Source organism: Equus przewalskii, chromosome X, assembly GCF_037783145.1.
Source record: "Equus przewalskii isolate Varuska chromosome X, EquPr2, whole genome shotgun sequence".
NCBI lineage: Eukaryota > Metazoa > Chordata > Mammalia > Perissodactyla > Equidae > Equus > Equus przewalskii.
Window position 1 is genome coordinate 54,968,197 of NC_091863.1, and position 17,681 is coordinate 54,985,877.

Sequence of the window (17,681 nt, forward strand, 5' to 3'; positions counted from 1 at the left end):
CCAGTGCTCTGTGTTCCTTGCGCACTGTCATGCCCTGTTGCCTTTTACACACTGTTCTCTCAACTTTGAGTGTCCTTACTTTGATTATCCCCCTGTAAAATTCTTATTCATCTTTCAAGACCCAACTCAAATGTCCTAGTGCATTAAGACTTTTCAGATTCCCCTAGTCGGAATTAATCTCCAAGATGATATGTGACAGGAGTTGCCATCATAGATAGGCATTTAGTAAATGTGAGTTCCTGTCTCCCTTCCTTTTTCCACCTGTGTTCCCACAACATATTACTTATACCTCTGTGTAACACGCATTTCACTTACCTTATATTAGAGCTGATTATTTAAACAACTAGTGAAACGACAAGTTTCACAATCATTCATCTTCGCATCCTCCATGGCCCCTCAAAGAGTTCCTAGAGCACAACAGGTACTTAACAAATATTTACTGAAATGAAATGAAAACTGTAGAGCCAAGTCTTGAGACATCATCTCATTAGTAATTCAGCAAGACCAACTCCTCTTGCTGAACATGGAGTGACATGTTGAGAGAAAAGAAATCTGGGAAACTTTGTTGGCAAATCTCCAACAATGTGCTTTGGGGCAGCCTCAGTCACTTTCAACCTGACAGTTTGCTTGAGGATGATAAAGTAAGAAGTGACATGACTCAGATAAAGTTCTTATTCATACATTCTTCTTCTTCTTTTTTTTTTTTTTGGTGAGGAAGATTGGCCCTGAGCTAACATCTGTTGCCAATCTTCCTCTATTTTTCATATGTGGGATGCCACCACAGCACAGCTTGATGAGTGGTGTGTAGGTCCACGACTGGGATCCGAAACCATGAACCCCAGGCCACAAGAGCGGAGTATGCAAACTTAACCACTACGTTACCAGGCTGGCCCCCTTATCCACACATTCTTTAAAATAAGCTGAGGTCAGTGCAGGCCCATTGTCCCCAGCCAACAAGTTGCAAGTAGCTGGAGAGAACGGTGACTGGCAAAGAGGTGAGGAGGTAGAAGCAGAAGCTCTTCGGAGCCATTTGTAAGAAGAGGCTGCCATGATCCAGAAATTAATCTTGCCCTGGAAAGGGATTTTTGACTGAGCTCCCTGGATCATTTCCCTTTGAAGAGTGGGTAACTGTGATGGGAGATGCAAGCCAAGTAAATTGGCATGTGTGACACACCTTTATGGTCTCTCAGTAGCAGAGTCTGTTCCAGGTTATTCTGGACACAGCTTTTAGCTAAGGCTGCTGTGCAAATCATTCCCATTCTGGAAGTGATGCCTGGGGTATGGCCAAGATAAAAGATGACTGCATTCTCATATTGACAGCTTAAGGACAGGTTGAACGCCTCAAGTTCCTTTCTTTGTTGGCCACTTTCATTCATTCATTCAACTGTCATTCATCAAACTTTTTCTAAACACCTACTATGTGCCAGGCACACAGGTACTGATACAGAGATGAATGGTCCCTGCCCTAAAAAGGATTCTTCTAATGGAGGAGATACACAAGTAAACAGACAATATGGTGGACTATGATAAGTGTTATGACAGAGATATACAGTGCAGGGGAGGAACAGAGGGCTAGAGAAAGTGGAGGGAATACAACTCACACTGAATTTAGCACAAAAGGCCACTGGCTACCTCTCACCACTCCTCAGCCTTTGTATGTGAAGGGAAGACTATCTGAGCTGGGTTTCAAAGGATGAAGAAGAGTTGGTAAAGAAATGGGGAAAAGGCATTATAGGTAGATTTTATCCCAAAGGCAGTGAGGAGCCAATGGAGGATTTTAAGCAGGGGAGTGGCATGATCAGATATACATTTTAGAAAGACCAGTCTGAAGAAAGTTTGGAGAATGGACTGGAAGAGGCCATGAATGGCAGTAGGGAAACAGTTAGGAAGCTAGATTACTAATCCAATTGTAAAATTATTAGAGTCTGTACTAGGGCAGTGGAAATGGAATAGAAAGGGAGAGAAGGAGTCAAAAGATATGAGGTAAATCCCACAAGGTTTAGTTATTTATTTAATACAGAGTAGTAGGGGGGGTGAGCAAGAGCGGGAAGCTAATGGCAGCTCTTCAGAGTCTTGGCTTGGGCAATTAGGTGGATATGATACCGTTCAATGGGATAATGGAGCACTGGAGGAGCAGCAGGTTTTGGAGCAGAAGAGATGAGATGGACATCCTATATATATATATATATACATATATGTTTGGAGGCCAGGAGTGAGGTCTGGCTTGAAGGTACAGGTTTCGAATTATCAGAGTTGAAGCCATGGGAGTGGATGAGACTGCTCAGGGAGAGTTTGAAAAGCATTAAGAACAGAGAGAATGGAACTCTGAGGAACATCAACATTTAAGGGGCAGAGTAAGAGGAAAGCATGGAGCAGTCAGAGAGATAAGAGAGACATCAGTGGAGAAAAGCGTAGTAAAAATCAAAGGAGACTTTGTTGTTAGTGCCATCGAGTCGATTCCGGCTCCTAGAGACCCTGTGTACAGCACAGTGGAACCCTGCCCCGTCTTTTTGCGCCATCCTCTCACCTTCCGGCACTATATCAGACAATGCTCCCCTGCTATTCATAGGGTTTTCATGGCTAATGTTTTTGGAAGTGGGTGGCCAGGTCCTTCTTCTTAGTCTGTCTTAGGCTGGAAGCTCCACTGAAACTTGTCTGCTATGGGTGACCCTGCTGCTATTTGAAATACTGGTGGCATAGCTTTCAGCATCACAGCAACAGGGAGCCGCCGCAGTATGACAACCGACAGACGGGTGGTGTGGTTCCTTGACCAGGAAACAAACCTGGGCCGCGGTGGTGAGAGTGCCGAATCTTAACCACCAGACCACCAGGGCTGGCTAAAGGAGACTATATAGCCATTAAAAACCATGTTTTAGAGAAATATTTAATGACATTTTTAAATGGCCATGATATAATGGCAAGTGAAAGAGAATATGAAATAACATGTATTTCAGAGAAAAGATTGGTGGTTGTCAGAGGCAGGGGTGGGGTTGGGTGAAATGGCTGAAGGAGTCAAAAGGTACAAACTTCCAGTTATAAAATAAACAAGTCATGGGGATGTAATATACAGCATGGTAACTATAGTTAATAATACTGTATTGCATATTTGCAAGTTGCTAAGCGAGTAGATGTTAAAAGTTCTCATGACAAGAAAAAAACTTTTCTAACTATGTAGGGTGACAGATCTTAACTAGACTTATTGTGGTGATCATTTTGCAATATATGAAAGCATCGAATCATTATATTGTACACCTGAAACTTACATAATGTTACATGTCAATTATACCTCAATAAAAAACAATAATAGGGGCCGGCCCCGAGGCCGAGTGGTTAAGTTTGCGTGCTCCGCTTTGGCTGGCGGCCCAGGATTTCACCAGTTCGGATCCTGGGCGCAGACATGGCACCGCTAGTCAGGCCACACTGAGGCGGCGTCCCACATGCCGCAACTAGAGGGACCCACAACTAAAAAGAATATACAACTGTGTACCAGGGAGCTTTGGGGAGAAAAAGGAAAAATAAAATCTTTAAAAAAAATAAAAAATAAAAAAATAATAGTATGTATCATATGACGACAATTTTATTTTAAAAGTACATTTATATATTTTCATTGAAAAACAACTGTAAGGTTTCACACCTGTTAGTAATGGCTATCTCTGGGTGGTGGTGTTACAGACTATTTTTATTTTGATCCTTATGATTTTTTTGTATTTTCCAGTTTTTCCATAAAGAACATGCATTACTAGCGTAATCAGCAAACACAAAAATTAATATAAATAGGAAAAGATCAAAGGGGAAGACAGTTTCAAGAAGGTGGGAGTGGTCAACCGGATCGAATATCTCAGTCAGTGAGACTCCTTCTGAGGGGTATCCATTGGATTTAGCAACAAAGTGCCCTCGGTGAAAACTCTTTCAGTGGAGTAGGGAATGGGAGCAGATGCCAGATTTGAGTGGAACTGAAGAGTGAATGGGAGATGAAGAAATGTAGGCAGTAAGTATAGAAGCATCTTTCACAAAACTTGATCAAGAAGGAAAAGAGAGGGGCTGGCCCTGTGGCCGAGTGGTTAAGTTTGTGCGCTCCGCTTCGGTGGCCCAGGGTTTTGCCAGTTCAGATCCTGGGTGTGGACGTGGCCCCACTCATCAGGCCACGCTGAGGTGGCGTCCCACATGCCACAGCTAGAAGGGCCCTAAAACTAAACTATAACTAAACTATAAACACAACTAAAATATACATCTATGTACTGGGGGGATTTGGAGAGGAGAAGCAAGAAAAAAAAAAAAAGAAGATTGGCAACAGTTGTTAGCTCAGGCGCCAATCTTTAAAAAAAAAAAAAAAAGGGAAAGAGAGAGGGCAGAAACCCAGTTTAAGGTATCATCCAGTTTGAGAATCCAACGTCATGTGTGGTGGCTTTGAGCACCCTGAAGAGAGGTAGGTCATGAAGATCTTCTGACATCCAGATTTCCAGTGCAAGGGGAACAGCATAGTGTGGAACTGGAAGCAGCAGCCACATCAGGGAATCAACATCAGAAATTGTTTTTCTGGGCTCAGAGACAAATTTATCATCATTAAAACTGAGCAAAACACTCCAATACTACATATGTGGCTACAAAATTTAGAATGTGGGTTAATCCTTGGAAAAGAGTCCCCCCCCCAAAAAACTTGTGATGACTATGAAATAGTTGTGGAAGTTCTTGTGACTCATGTGATAACAGTCAGGGCTTCTTTATCAAGGTGTGGAGCTCAGTTCCATAGATAATATTGTTCTCTAGGAATAACGTCAAACCTCAGTGCATTCTATGGCTCAACCAAGCCCCAACACTGTGAGGTGAAATGTCAGCAGTGAGAAAGAGCAGTTTACGTTTACTGTAAAGCACTAGCTCAGATTCAGAAATCAAAAATTGCTTGACATTCTGAAAAGTGCCCTCATACTGGCAAATCCAATGCCACTGAACACCCATTTCCTAGGAGATAATGAAGCAGCTCAATCATCCTTGTCTTTCATAGGAGGAAAACATAACCAAAATGGAGGCCTCTTCAGAGGATCCGAAGCTCTTACTTTATGTCTGAAGCAGAGGCCCCATATATTATAGAATCCTTATGCCAGATGTGTCCGCCTCTTGGGTGAGCAGAGGGAGGAGGATCCTAGGAGCATCCAACTAGAAGAGGTTTTCACTTGAGGAGGTCTAGGACAGTAAAGCCATAGAGGACAACCATAATCTTTAAACAAAAGGCACGATGAGGATGGAAATAGAAGAAGGGAGACAAAATCTTTATCTGGGAGGCTTGGGAGCAGGATTGTCCCGTCCAGGTACAAGGAACGGATCGAGGGAAGTAGGTTGTTAGAATGAAGGCTGTGAAGGATGAAGAGGTATTAGAACTCCCCCTTTTGTATGGTGCTCAGAGCCTGTTGCAGGGACTGACTTGGCAGTTTAAAGAAGGTATAAAAGACCAGATCCTATCTTCCCTTTGACACACACACACACACATGCAAGCACGCACACATGCCCCTCACTGTATTGGCTGGGGCTGGAGCTGAGTTGGCTCTGTGGAAGGCACAAAGCATTATGGATGGGAGTTAAGGTTGGACTCAAGCCTTTATGGGTGCCCCTCTGGCCTCAGCTCTCTCCCTGGCCCAGGTGCTGGAATCCACATTGGTGGGGCTGTCCAGGAATCCCTGCAACACGTACTCTGGCTCCCTATCCCAGGTAGGATGGCTAGATGTGCATGGATGGCGGGGGGTGGGGGGCACTTCAAGCAGAAGGCAATGGAGTTCGTGATTTCAGAGATCTGAGTTGGCCTAGGAATCAGCCCTCTAATTTGCAGCAGGCTTGGCTGGGCAAGTGGAGTAGGAAGAAAACTGCCTGGGTTTCCTACCTGGACAGCCCAACTCCCCTCCTGTGAGCAGTGCTTCTCAGCAGAAGCCTTGGCCTTCAGGGTGTCGTCAGCAGCCTGGCACTCCGCTAGGTACCGACCTGGTAGCACTGGGTGGAGCAGGGAAGCAGAAGGGGTAGTGGTTGTGATTACTGAGGCGGGGAGATTCTGGATGAGGCATTCATGTTGTTATCGTTGGCAAACTTGGCTGACAGAGGAAAGCACAGAGGAGTCCAAAGATTAGATAGAAAGGGTGAGCACCAGGGCTTCTATTTCAGGCCTGGTTTACATGTTTCATTGGATCATCAGTTTGAGAGGATGGGTGATGGACCAGTAGATTTCTATTTGGAAGACCTGGAAAAGGATCCTGTGAAAAGAAAATCTCCTGTATGTACAATATGATTTCAATGATGGGTGTGTATATAAAGAAAGAAAACTGTAAGGAAAGTACTAAACTATTAACAGCTTAGTGGGCAGAGTGTCAGCTCGTCAGGTTGGCCACCCAAACTTGAACAATTAGCAGAACAAACTAAATTCTTCTGTGTCCTTTTCACTTCACCCTTCAAAGTTGACACTTGGCCCCATTTTTCTGGCTATGACCTGGACTCCTCTCTGATTCCTTGCCCCTGCCACACTACCGCTAGTCCCCTTGGGTAAAAATCCAGGACTGGATTCAACCTGGGAACTTTCTACCCCTGTGCCACTCCCTAGGTCCTACAGTGCACCGTACCTTCAAGAGAAGAAAGACCAGGAAATGGACATCAAGCTGCATTGGCTGAGTACAAGCAACATTAAGACGGGAGCCCAAAAGTTCCAATTTCCCTTTTCACTTGGCTACCTGATCTAGTGAAAGGATGTGAAACTTTCTGGAGTCTTTTGCAAGCATACCCTCTGTTGGTGCAGTGATCAGACATCAGTGAAATACAGAATCATTCCTTAAACCCCAGGAATTAGGGTCTTCATAAAACACAAAAACGGGCAAAACGAATTCCACATTGCAGGGAGTAGATACGGTGCTGCTTAAGGCTCTTATTCCCGAGAAATCTCTAAGCTCTAAGAAGCACCACCTCACATTTAGGCTTTACTGTCGCTGGAATGAGTGTACCATCCTGACCATGTGGGGCTGGTTTTAGGATGTTTCATCCAATTAGGTTTTTTGGGGGAGAGGGCTAAAACAACTTTGCTTTTGTTCCCCACTCCAGACTCTCCTTAGAGCCAAAGGTATATGCGCATCAGGTGAACTGGTGCACTATCCGGGTACAGCTCTTCAGAACCCCCCTAGGAAAAATATTGATAACTCCCTCTAGTTGACCTCTTCTAAGAATATGAATTCCTGGGGCGCAGACTCGTTTGCATAATTATGAGTCCTTTTGAAAAGGATTTGTGGAAACCAATAGCAATTATGAACACAGGACCCCTTCCATCTTTGCCCGGCAGCCCCTACTGGGAAGAGTTTGCCTAACCTTCCACCGCCTAGCTGGAGAGGGGACTTTTGAAATGTTCTGTAGATTTTCAGGGTTAGCCATTTCTTTAATCCTATGGATCGATTTGAGCAGAGTTTTTGCCTGTGTGTCTTGAGCAACATTTATATTGGAAGCTGTCCCCTTTGATTTCTGAGCCGTACGGCAATGCTGTCTCACTGATCAAAGGCATGCAAAATGCCACATTTTGTTCAGTAAAGAGGCCCAGGGACAGGCTGGATGATGGACTCCACACGCAAGGCAGTGCTGCTGCATGCTGTCCGAGGAAGCCTCAAGACTGCTGTGCTGAGGCGGCCGGCATGGCTCCGCGATACAATTCTGTTGATGAGGTACGAACCTCTGAACTATGACAATGTCACTGGTGAGATGTGCTCTTAAATAATGTGATCAGTTTCCTCCATCAACCGTCCTGGTCCTGGGTGGAACAGGAATGGGGAAAGCCCTTTTTGGGCTGATGTTTGAGCCGTGCTGGAGATGGCAGGCTTATGTTTAGGGCCTCTTATCTTGTATGTTTCAAGGTCTAACGAAGATCTCCCTGAGTGAATCTGAGGAAGTAAGCAAGCTGATGTAAAATTTTAAAATATTACCCCAAAATGTCCATTGTAAGAAGAACGTCTGCTTAAGATTCAAGGCAGAAGCTGATTTTAGCTGGTTACCAGGAGCAAATGGATTTCCACTGCTCGTTGTAGTACAGTTTTCCTCCTCTCCATTTCCCTCCCCTCTTTTCCCTCACGTGCTCTCCCTCCTCTCTCCTTGCCTTCTCTCTCTCTCTCTCTCAATCTATCTCTCTCTCTCCCTCTCTCTCTCTCTCTCGCAGCAGCAGCACCCCATCCAGAAGATATGTTCAAGTCACAGTAAACAGCAGAGGACAAGTAGATTCTAGCAACGGTATTTTTCACACAGCTACAAACTACTCAAATAGACTTCCTGACCTGCAAGCGCTCTGAAGAAACTCTGCCAGAACTCCAAGGAACAATGAGTACACACTGATGTCGACCTGCAGTTTCCCTTCCCAGGAGTTCAGTATAGGAGCTCTCTCTTCTGGTCAAACAGGTCTGCCCACCATTCCCGAAGCACATCTCACAGCTGCCTGTCACCTGGAATGCTTGGCTTCTCCATCTCCTTTATGACCTATGTCCACCTCTGCCTCTTCCATTAAACCTTCCCTTTGCTCCTACATCTGAACGCCCTCTGGCATCTCATATCTACATATGGCATTTAGGACATACTCCCTTGTTGTAGGTGCTTGGGTACATGTCTCATCTCTCCTGCTAGCTTAGAATCTTCTAGAGTCAGGGACCGGTTCCTACTCAGATTCTCAGTGGGACCTGTAGAGCTCATCAGCTGTGATGTACTGGTTAAGTGAACAAGTTCTCGAGCCAGACTGCCTGGGTTCAAATCTAGCTTTGTTACTTTCTAGCTGAGTGCCCTCAGTAATGTCACTTAACTTCTGTATGCCTTAATTCCCCTGTGACATGGGAATATTAACAATGCCTATTTCATAGGCTTATGCTGAGGATCAAAGAAAGCAATACTTGCAAAGGACTTTGAATGTTGCCTCTCACGCATTAAGTGCTCAAGAAATGCTACTCCTCTTTATCTACTCCAACCTGTACTCTCAGCAGGAATAGCCAAGTGCCAAAGAACGGCATTCAGCCTGTCCCCCATGGTGTCTAGCTCAGTTATACCTTATACCAAATTTACCAGACACTCACTAAAGGAATTCCCTACTTGACTTTAAATGCCCTTCATACCCTGAGCCCCTTAGCTGACTGACGGTATCTTCCACAGCCACCCAACACAGTCCTGTCTCCCTTCTGTCTCCCAGACATGCCCTGCTCATTCCTACCTCTCTCTGTGCCTTGACTCACCCTGTTCCTCCTCCCTGGAATGCTAGCTCTACCCATCCCCTTTCCAACTCCCATCGTCCTTTAATTCACTCAAGCCTCGCCTCCTCTAGGAAGCCTTCCCTGATTACTTCAGTTTACTCTAGCTTCCCCTTCTTTGAAGTCCCTCAGAACCGCATAACTGAACATACGCTGACATTTTTCATGGCAACTTCTTGAGTCTTGGTCTTGTCTCCCCAGGAAGTTGGTAAATTCCTTAAGAACAGTTGAGATGTTTTTCCCTCCTCTGCCGCCTGCCCCCAGCATGGATTCAGTACTGGGTACCCAATAGGTGTCCAGTAAAGACTTATCGATTGATGTATGCATATGCCTGGGTTTAGCCAAGAAAAGCTGAGGCTCTGGTTCTCGTTCTGGCGGTGAGCTCAGGCTGGGGTGAAGAGCAGGAGGCAGGGAACAAGTTTCTGCTAACTTTGCTTATTTCTTCACTGCCACGCAGGCCACAGAATTAGCAGGGCCTTCAGGTAAGTCCTCTTTCAAACTAGACTGATCTCTCAGTTAATGGTTGACATTCTCTGTTTACCTTAATGATTGCCAAGATCTGTTGCTGCACATGGCACACTTTGTGGTTCAACTGTCTTGGCCCCGAGGGTAGAAGGCAAGTTTTGAAGACATTTTAGGGTTCCGGGATGGGACTGGAAATACTCTTGTCCATCCCCAGCCACTCAGGACGTGGACAATAAGCAGAGGGCCAAAGAGCACCGTGGTACTGCCATACGGGTGGGAAGCACTGCCATCACCCACTTTGACCTCAGGTGCCAGGACGCACTGCCCATGGCTTTTTTCTCCTCATAGTCATATCGTTTTAGAGGCTGGGAGCTGTAAGGAATGGAAGGGATGGTACCCAGTGCAGGAGCCCTCTCTGTAGCTTGCCCACACATTGGGTCTACCTGTGGCCAGGGGGTAGGGAAAGGCTGAGGGTTGTTGATGAGCCCAGGTCCAGTGTCCCAGACGGGCTAAACATGGGTGACAATGATGCCTCGCTTCCTCTGGGACAAGGCAGTAACTCCAGGCTATGTGATTTGTCTCTCCAAACCCATTGGGAGCTCAGGGGATCAATCTTATTTAATGATTGTGTGTGGGAGGAGGTGGGGCTGGTTAATGTTTGTCTGGTTCCTCTTGGGCTGTGGGCCATATCTGGCTCTGGCCCTGGGTTCTTTGTCCCTCCCCTGGGCTGGGCTGACAGTACCTAGTGGCATAGTGCAGACACGCCTGCAGACATTCCCTGGGAAAGGGCAGCAGCAGCCAGGTGAGGAAGCTGGAGGCCGAGGGAGGTGGGCCAGAGGGGCTGGTGTGGCACAGGGGGACAGAAATGGGGGTTGGGGAGAGGCTCGGGTCTTGCCTTCTCTTGTGGCTCTATGTGGTTCAGCATTCAGCCACATAGATCTCTTCTGTGCTTCCCTGTGAGCTGGGGTGAGGCCCCTCCTGCCAGGTGCCAGGCTTGCTTAGCTTCTCTCTGTATCCCCCAACTCTTATCCTCCAGGCTCACAGTTGCTTCTCCTCTCACTCTTTTTTCCCAATCAGGGACTCCTCTCATTCCCACAAGGCCGAATTCCCAGAAAGACTCAAGGGACCCCCTAGGTGCAGGGTGGCCAACTTCGTCTCTTTCAGACATTTCCTGCTACAGAAGGTTAGGGGCTGGTGGGACCCTTGGGCACTGGCAGGTGCTGTTTTCTGTCCTGATTAGAAGGTAAACGAGGCATGCAACCAACATGGGGGCTACAGGCAGATGAATACAGTGCACTCAGCAGGCGCAGAGGGCAAGCCAACAGGGCCGAGATTTGGGAGCATGCATTTCCATTTTCCTAAGGGAGGTAGGCAGACTCAAATCGAGATTGGAATAACTGACGATTTGGAGATGTAAAGGAGGGGTGGCCCCCCAGCTGCTTGAAAGTTGTTCCAGCTGTTGGGAATGGCAAGGCAGAATGCATGGACTTAGAAAATGTGATAAGGAGAGAAGCATACAGACAAGAGGGGTTTGAGTGGAGACAAGCATAGATGAGGATGCGGCAGAGCAATGGGGAAGGGCCCCAGGCTTTGGTGAGGGGCCAACACGAGTCCTAATATGAGCTCCAGCACTTGCTTACCAGCTGTATGATAAGTTACTCAGCTTTCTTGAGCCTCCGCTGCCTCACCTGTGAATTGAAGAGAATAACTCACAGCTCAGAGGGTTGTTGTGAGGACGAGAGCTAATGAACATACAGTTCCCAGCACATAGTGGGCATTCTATAAATGGTGGCTGTTATAATAAGCCTAAGCAGAGAGCAACAGGAAGTCAGATAGCCGATGGAGGAGTAAGAGGGTGTAGTCCAAACAGTGAGTCAGGGAGCTGACATTAGCAGGAGAGATCTACGAAAAGAGCATGGCAGAGCAAGAGAAGGAGAACATTAGGAGGGGCTAGACTGGCCCTGACCCAAATCTGGCCACAGAATACATATGGCAGGGTGGAGAGGACAAACGACCGAGGTGCTGTGGAACCGCAGGGTGGAGGCTGGGAAGAGGAAGAGGGCTGGAGGGATTTGGCCTTAGCCACACCAAACTGATGAAGGCAGCCCGAAATTCACAAGGAAATGTCAAAGAAAGCTCCCTGTCCTTTCCTGGCCAGAGGCTGCCTGTGACATGGGGGAGGGAGTGTGGAGTCTGAGGCTGAATGTAACCTCATCCAGCCCAGCTGGGCCTTTCTTCTCCAAACCAAAAAAACACAAGGATTTCCTGTGGTTGGAAGGAAGGACAAGGAAGGGTTGGGGCAGAAAGAGTGAGACAGACTTGATGAACATGTGTGAGTGTGTGCATGTGTGTGTGTGCACACGTGAGCACACGTGGACAGAGTATAAGTTTTTGAGTTGTGGGCCTGGTCTCTTCAGAATGCAAAGTCCTTAAAGGAAGAGAGGCCGCCAAAGGCAGTACAATGTAAAAAGGCTCTGAGGTCAGAAGAAAATGCTAATTTGAAACTTTACCATTTAGCAGCAGTGCAGGTGCCATTGAGGCAAGTTATTTAACCTCTCTGAGCCTCAACTTCCTTGTCTGAAAAATGGGGATGATATTACAGGACTGTTGTAAGGACTAAGTGCGATCTCCTGGTTTTGAACTGTGCTTGAGCGCCTGGGCGAGTCTGAATCTGAGGACAAGGCCAGAGCCTGACACGGCCAGAGAAGTCTTGTCTGATTAAACACGAGCGCAAAACACGCCTGGAGCAACACAGCGTGTATCAATACCTGGACTTTAACCCAAAGTCACAAAAACTGTTTGAATTTCAAAATCAGGTCACTCCCCTGGATGTTTTCAAAATGAAACCCTTGAGGTACTGATGTTGATGTAGGGATCAGCTCTCCTTCCAAAGGCGAGAGCAAAAACTGAGATCCCAGTGCCCACACAAGGGCCCTTAGGGGGCCCAAAGGGAGCTACTGGCTACGTCCCAGAGGGCTCTAGAAGATGAGAGGCGGAGAGCTATAAGAACCTAGAAACTCGGGAGGCCAGGCTGTCTGTGGGGCACCCTTCAGGGGCAGAGAGAAGAGAACAGCTGAAGTTTGCTTTGGAGTTTGAGGGAGCAGCCTGAGAAAGGTAAGGATGGGAAAACAAAACCAATCAGGAGGCCATGGAAAGCCCTGGAAGGAAGGAGAGGAAAGAGCTGTCAGCTGATGGGAAAGGGGAGAAGGGGCTAGAGGAGAATAAAAGCCAGACCAGTTATGAATCTCCCTGTTTCTAAAAACACTCATAGAAAGAAAAACTACAATTCCAGCCAAGTCAGTAGAGCTTACAGGAAAGAGTATGGGCTCTGGAGTCAGCTCGGCCTGGCTCAAATCCCAGCTCTGTCACGTACTCACTGTGCAACCCTTGTGACCCTTGGACAAGTCCCTTCACCTTTCTTTACCTCAGTTTCCTCATCTGTGATGTGAGGATTGAAAATAACACCTACCCCGTGGGGTTGCCGTGAGGTTTACACGAGCCAGTGCACACGCAAGGGCCTGGCACACAACAGGTGCTCGGTAAATGGTTCTTCTTAATAATGCTCCTTGACTGCCTGTTTTTGAATCTAACGTGTCTCGCCGGATGAAGCATCCCTTTCCAGCTAACCATGGTGCTCTACCTTCAGAGTCCCAGGCTTGGGAGAAGGGGCCTCCATGTTCCTGCTTCCCCTCCCTGGTTCAGGCCCACAGCATGAACTCATTAAGGCTTTTTTTTTTTAAGCTAAATGAAGAAACCTTGTTTTGAGAGGTAATCTGCGTCCTATGGACCATCCCTTTGTCCCCTAGTTTCTTTCATCTCATTCCCCAACTTTTCCAGTTGCTAATACCCTACCCCCTCACCCTACACCAGAGAGAGCCACCCAGAACTGGACATGGGACTTCCGCCACAAGCACTGCCCCTGCACTGGGGGCAGGAAATGCCCTGCATTTCCTACCAGTCCAGGCCTGTGTGTTCTCTTCACATCCAGTTCCCCACTTCCAGCGTGATCTCCTTACAACTTAATGGCAGCAGTGGTGGGAGGTAGGGGGAGGCCTTCTTTGCCTGCCCAAGGGAGAGAGGGGCCTTTCTTCCCTAGAGCCACTGGCAAGCTCAGGAAATGAGGAGGTTACAACGTACACTTGATGTTGGGGGCAGGACAGCAACGGAACAGTCTATTCTATCTCAGACAGGCACTATAGGTCGACAACAGCATTGGGAAGAAGAGTGATACTGAGTTTGGCAGACCACTTAGTCCCCTAAAGCAACATTGTTTTCTCTTCCTGATAAGGTTCTTGCTTCTGTTGATCACCAACTATGAAACTCGAGCTGGGCTGGGAACTTTTGCAGGTTGCTTCGTTTAACTTCACGATAACCCTGCGTATGAAGCCCATTGACAGATGAGCAAGCAAGCTCAGAGAAGTTCCACAACCAGCCCAAGGTCGTGTTAGGTGAAGAACCAGGAATCAAACCCAAAGCTGTGTGACTCGTACCTATTCCATCTTCTGACTAATCTTCTGTTTGCTTGGTTAACTTTCCTTTCTCCTGCCGGCTTGTACTCACCATGTGCCCACTTGTCCACCCTCGGTATGTGTGCCCTTTCCTGAAGCTCAAGGACGGATGGTCAGGGTTTGCTCCATGACACTGGAGTTAGAATGTGCTCACGGGTCACATGTTTCTTGTGCTTTTCAGGGTAGCCTCAGCCTTTGCTTTTGCTGCTGTTGTTGTTAGTGTTAGTATTATTACCACTATTATTAATGGCTAGCCTTTGTTTTTGCTGACACTATCTGCAAAAGCACAAGGAGCATGCTGGGGAAAGAGTTTAGCCTTTTGCTTCATATACTTCTGTGTTCTCCTACTCTAGCACTTCCCAGCTGTGTGAACTTGAGTGAGTTATTACTTATGTGAGCTTCAGCTTCCTCACCCGAAAAGACTAGGGTAACAGTCCTTAGAGGTTTGTTAAGTGAGTCAAAAGAAAGAAGGTACGGGAAAATGCTTAACGCAGTTCCTGGCTCCATCCACACGAGCTCCCTTTCCTCTCCTCTAGCTCTCCCATACCCTGGAGGGGATCTAAGCCTAGGAAAAATCCTGCTGCCCTTCAGTTTCTAGTAGGGTCATGGGGGAGGGCCTCAGCCCAGAGCCTCCCGATCCCCAGGTGTCCCCTCTTACATGCACCTGTCTTTGTCCCATCTCTCCCCACCCCCGCCGTGGCCATTCTTCTGGTGGGGCTATGGGGCCGGTGCGGCGATGGACCGGGCGGGCACAGAACAGGTGGGTGCAGGCTGGGTGTCCGGCGCTGGGACACAAGTGCTCTGTGTGTAGGGTGGGCGGAAGTCAGGGCGTTTGATCTGAATTCTAAAGGGCGTTGTTCAGAGCCCCACAAAGGTCCCATTGTGCAGACACTGGGTATAAAGCAGCATATGACTCCCCAGCACCGGGCGGCGATGAATTGGGACGCAGGCGCGGACCCAGGGACCACTCCCCCTGCACAGACATGAGACCATAGGGGACCTGTCTGGGTGGCCTCAGGGATAGGCGCTCCCCAAGGTAATGGGGCTTTGTTGGGTTTGCCCCAGGTCCAGAGTTAAGGAGCTGGGGGCTGGGGAGCTAAAGAGGATGGCTGATGGCAGAACAAGATGGGCCTGGCAGAGAAAGGGGCTGGAGAGGAAAGAATCTTGGACGAAAGCAAAGAAGGGAGATCAAGCTAAGTGAGTGAGGAGGAGGAGGAGGAGGAGGAGGAGGAGGAGGAGGAGAGGCTGGCAGGGAGATGGGTGACGAGGAAAGCTATGACTTCCCTTCTTCCTTTCCTGTCACTGGCTCTTGGAAGGGGTGGGGGAGGGGGCTGTCTGCAGTGTTATGGTGCCCGGCTTTCTGCCCCAGCTTTCTGACAGCTTGCTTTGTGGCTCATGTTTTGCAGGTGTGAATGAGGCAGGATGAACTGGACAGGTTTGTACACCTTGCTCAGTGGCGTGAACCGGCATTCTACTGCCATTGGCCGAGTATGGCTCTCGGTCATCTTCATCTTCAGAATCATGGTGCTGGTGGTGGCTGCAGAGAGCGTGTGGGGTGATGAGAAGTCTTCCTTCATCTGCAACACCCTCCAGCCCGGCTGCAACAGCGTCTGCTACGACCACTTTTTCCCCATTTCCCATGTGCGTCTGTGGTCTCTGCAGCTCATCTTGGTTTCCACCCCAGCTCTCCTTGTGGCCATGCACGTGGCTCACCAGCAGCACATAGAAAAGAAAATGCTTCGACTTGAGGGTCATGGGGACCCCATACACCTGGAGGAGGTGAAGAGGCACAAGGTCCACATCTCAGGGACACTGTGGTGGACCTATGTCATCAGTGTGGTCTTCCGGCTGCTGTTCGAGGCTGCCTTCATGTATGTCTTTTATCTGCTCTACCCTGGCTACGCCATGGTGCGACTTGTCAAGTGTGATGCCTACCCCTGCCCCAACACAGTGGACTGCTTCGTGTCCCGTCCCACCGAGAAAACCGTCTTCACCGTCTTTATGCTGGCCGCCTCTGGCATCTGTATCATCCTCAACGTGGCCGAGGTGGTGTACCTCATCGTCCGGGCCTGTGCCCGCCGGGCCCAGCGCCGCTCCAATCCACCCTCTCGCAAGGGCTCGGGCTTTGGCCATCGCCTCTCACCTGAATACAAGCAGAATGAGATCAACAAGCTGCTGAGTGAGCAGGACGGCTCCCTGAAAGACATACTGCGCCGCAGCCCTGGCACTGGGGCCGGGCTGGCTGAGAAGAGCGACCGCTGCTCGGCCTGCTGATGCCACATACCAGGCAACCTCCCATCCTGCCCCCCACCCTGCCCTGGGCCTGCCCCTCCTTCTCCCCTGCCGTTGCACAGGCCTCTGCCTGCTAGGGATTGCTGGATCGAAACCTTCCCTCTCTCCCTACTTCCCTTCCTCCTAGGGCCTTCTGTCTAAGGGGCTGAAGGGATGGGGAGCTGGAGGCCACCCACACCAGTGCTCAAGGTTATTGGGGGTGTGGGCAGCTCTTGTTGCCTGAACCCCTTCCTCTTCCCCCTCCCTCTCCCTGGGACCACTGAGGCAAGAGATAGGATGCTTTAACAGCATCTCCAATTATGAAACTAATCTTAACCCTGTGCTGTCAGATACCCTATTTCTGGAGTCACATCAGTGGGGAGGGATGTGGGCAAGTGCAGTGGAGGGAGGGTGCTGTGGACATGTGGGTGGAGAAGGGAGGGTAGCAAGAAAAGGAGGAACAGCACTTGCCGGCCACAAGGAAAAGGAGGACATGTCTGGGGTAGAGGAGTTAGGCAGGGCGAAGCAGGCAGATAATGTGGAGCGGGGGTTGGTCGGGGCTGTCTTTGCCTCTAGTCCTCAAGGCCTCTCTCTGCCTGAAATGTTACACATTAAACAGGATTTTACAGTAAACGAAGAGGTGGCTTGCGTGTTTGTCAAGTTCTTTCCTCCTGCAACCTCTGACCTCCCCTTGGATGAGCTGGCCTTGGCTTTTTGCTGATCAAGAAAGGAACGGGCAAAAAAAAAAAAAATAGCTATTTGAGTAGCTGAAGGTGCAAATGAGGAACCATTGCCCTCCTGGCCTGGCCAAACCAGACCCTGAGCCGTTCTCGCCTGTTTTTGTTGTTTTGGTTTTCGGTTTGGTTTTTTCCTTTCTTTCATTTTATAATAACAGCTTTATTGGGATCTAATTCACTTACTCCTTTTCTCTGATTTTTTTTCATCCATTTTAAGTATACAGTTTATTGAGTTTTGGGAATTGTGCGTAGTTTTGTAAACATGACCACAATATATTATAAACCATTTAGATTACCTTGAAAAGTTTCCTTGGGCCCCTTTCTCTGATTTTAAGAAGATTAACATGACAACTCCCTCTGGAGAAACAGGAAATAATAGAGAAATGTCACAAGTCTGAGAGAGTAGCACACATTCCCTTGGCACCTTGGCGAGGCCCCCTCCCCTGCACTCTGGGGAGAAATGT

General features: G+C 48.2%; 1 protein-coding gene across 5 annotated transcripts; it reads left to right on the plus strand.

Annotated features, from left to right (window-relative positions):
* Window positions 1-7,507: 7,507 nt before the first annotated feature.
* GJB1 (gap junction protein beta 1) lies at window positions 7,508-17,113 on the plus strand. 5 transcript variants are annotated; one of them, XM_070604072.1, is made up of 2 exons: window positions 7,508-7,679; window positions 15,616-17,113. In XM_070604072.1, the coding sequence occupies exon 2, from the start codon at window positions 15,632-15,634 to the stop codon at window positions 16,481-16,483; it is 852 nt and encodes a 283-aa protein (XP_070460173.1). In that variant the 5' UTR covers window positions 7,508-7,679; window positions 15,616-15,631; the 3' UTR covers window positions 16,484-17,113. The 5 variants fall into 5 exon arrangements, with proteins under 5 accessions (XP_070460173.1, XP_070460170.1, XP_070460175.1 ...); XM_070604069.1 differs by lacking the exon at window positions 7,508-7,679 and adding an exon at window positions 10,388-10,503; XM_070604074.1 differs by lacking the exon at window positions 7,508-7,679 and adding an exon at window positions 12,521-12,815.
* Window positions 17,114-17,681: the final 568 nt, after the last annotated feature.

Coding starts and splice junctions, on each gene's coding strand:
- GJB1 (XM_070604072.1), top strand. CDS start 15,632: ATGAACTGGACAGGTTTGTACACCTTGCTCAGTGGCGTGAACCGGCAT.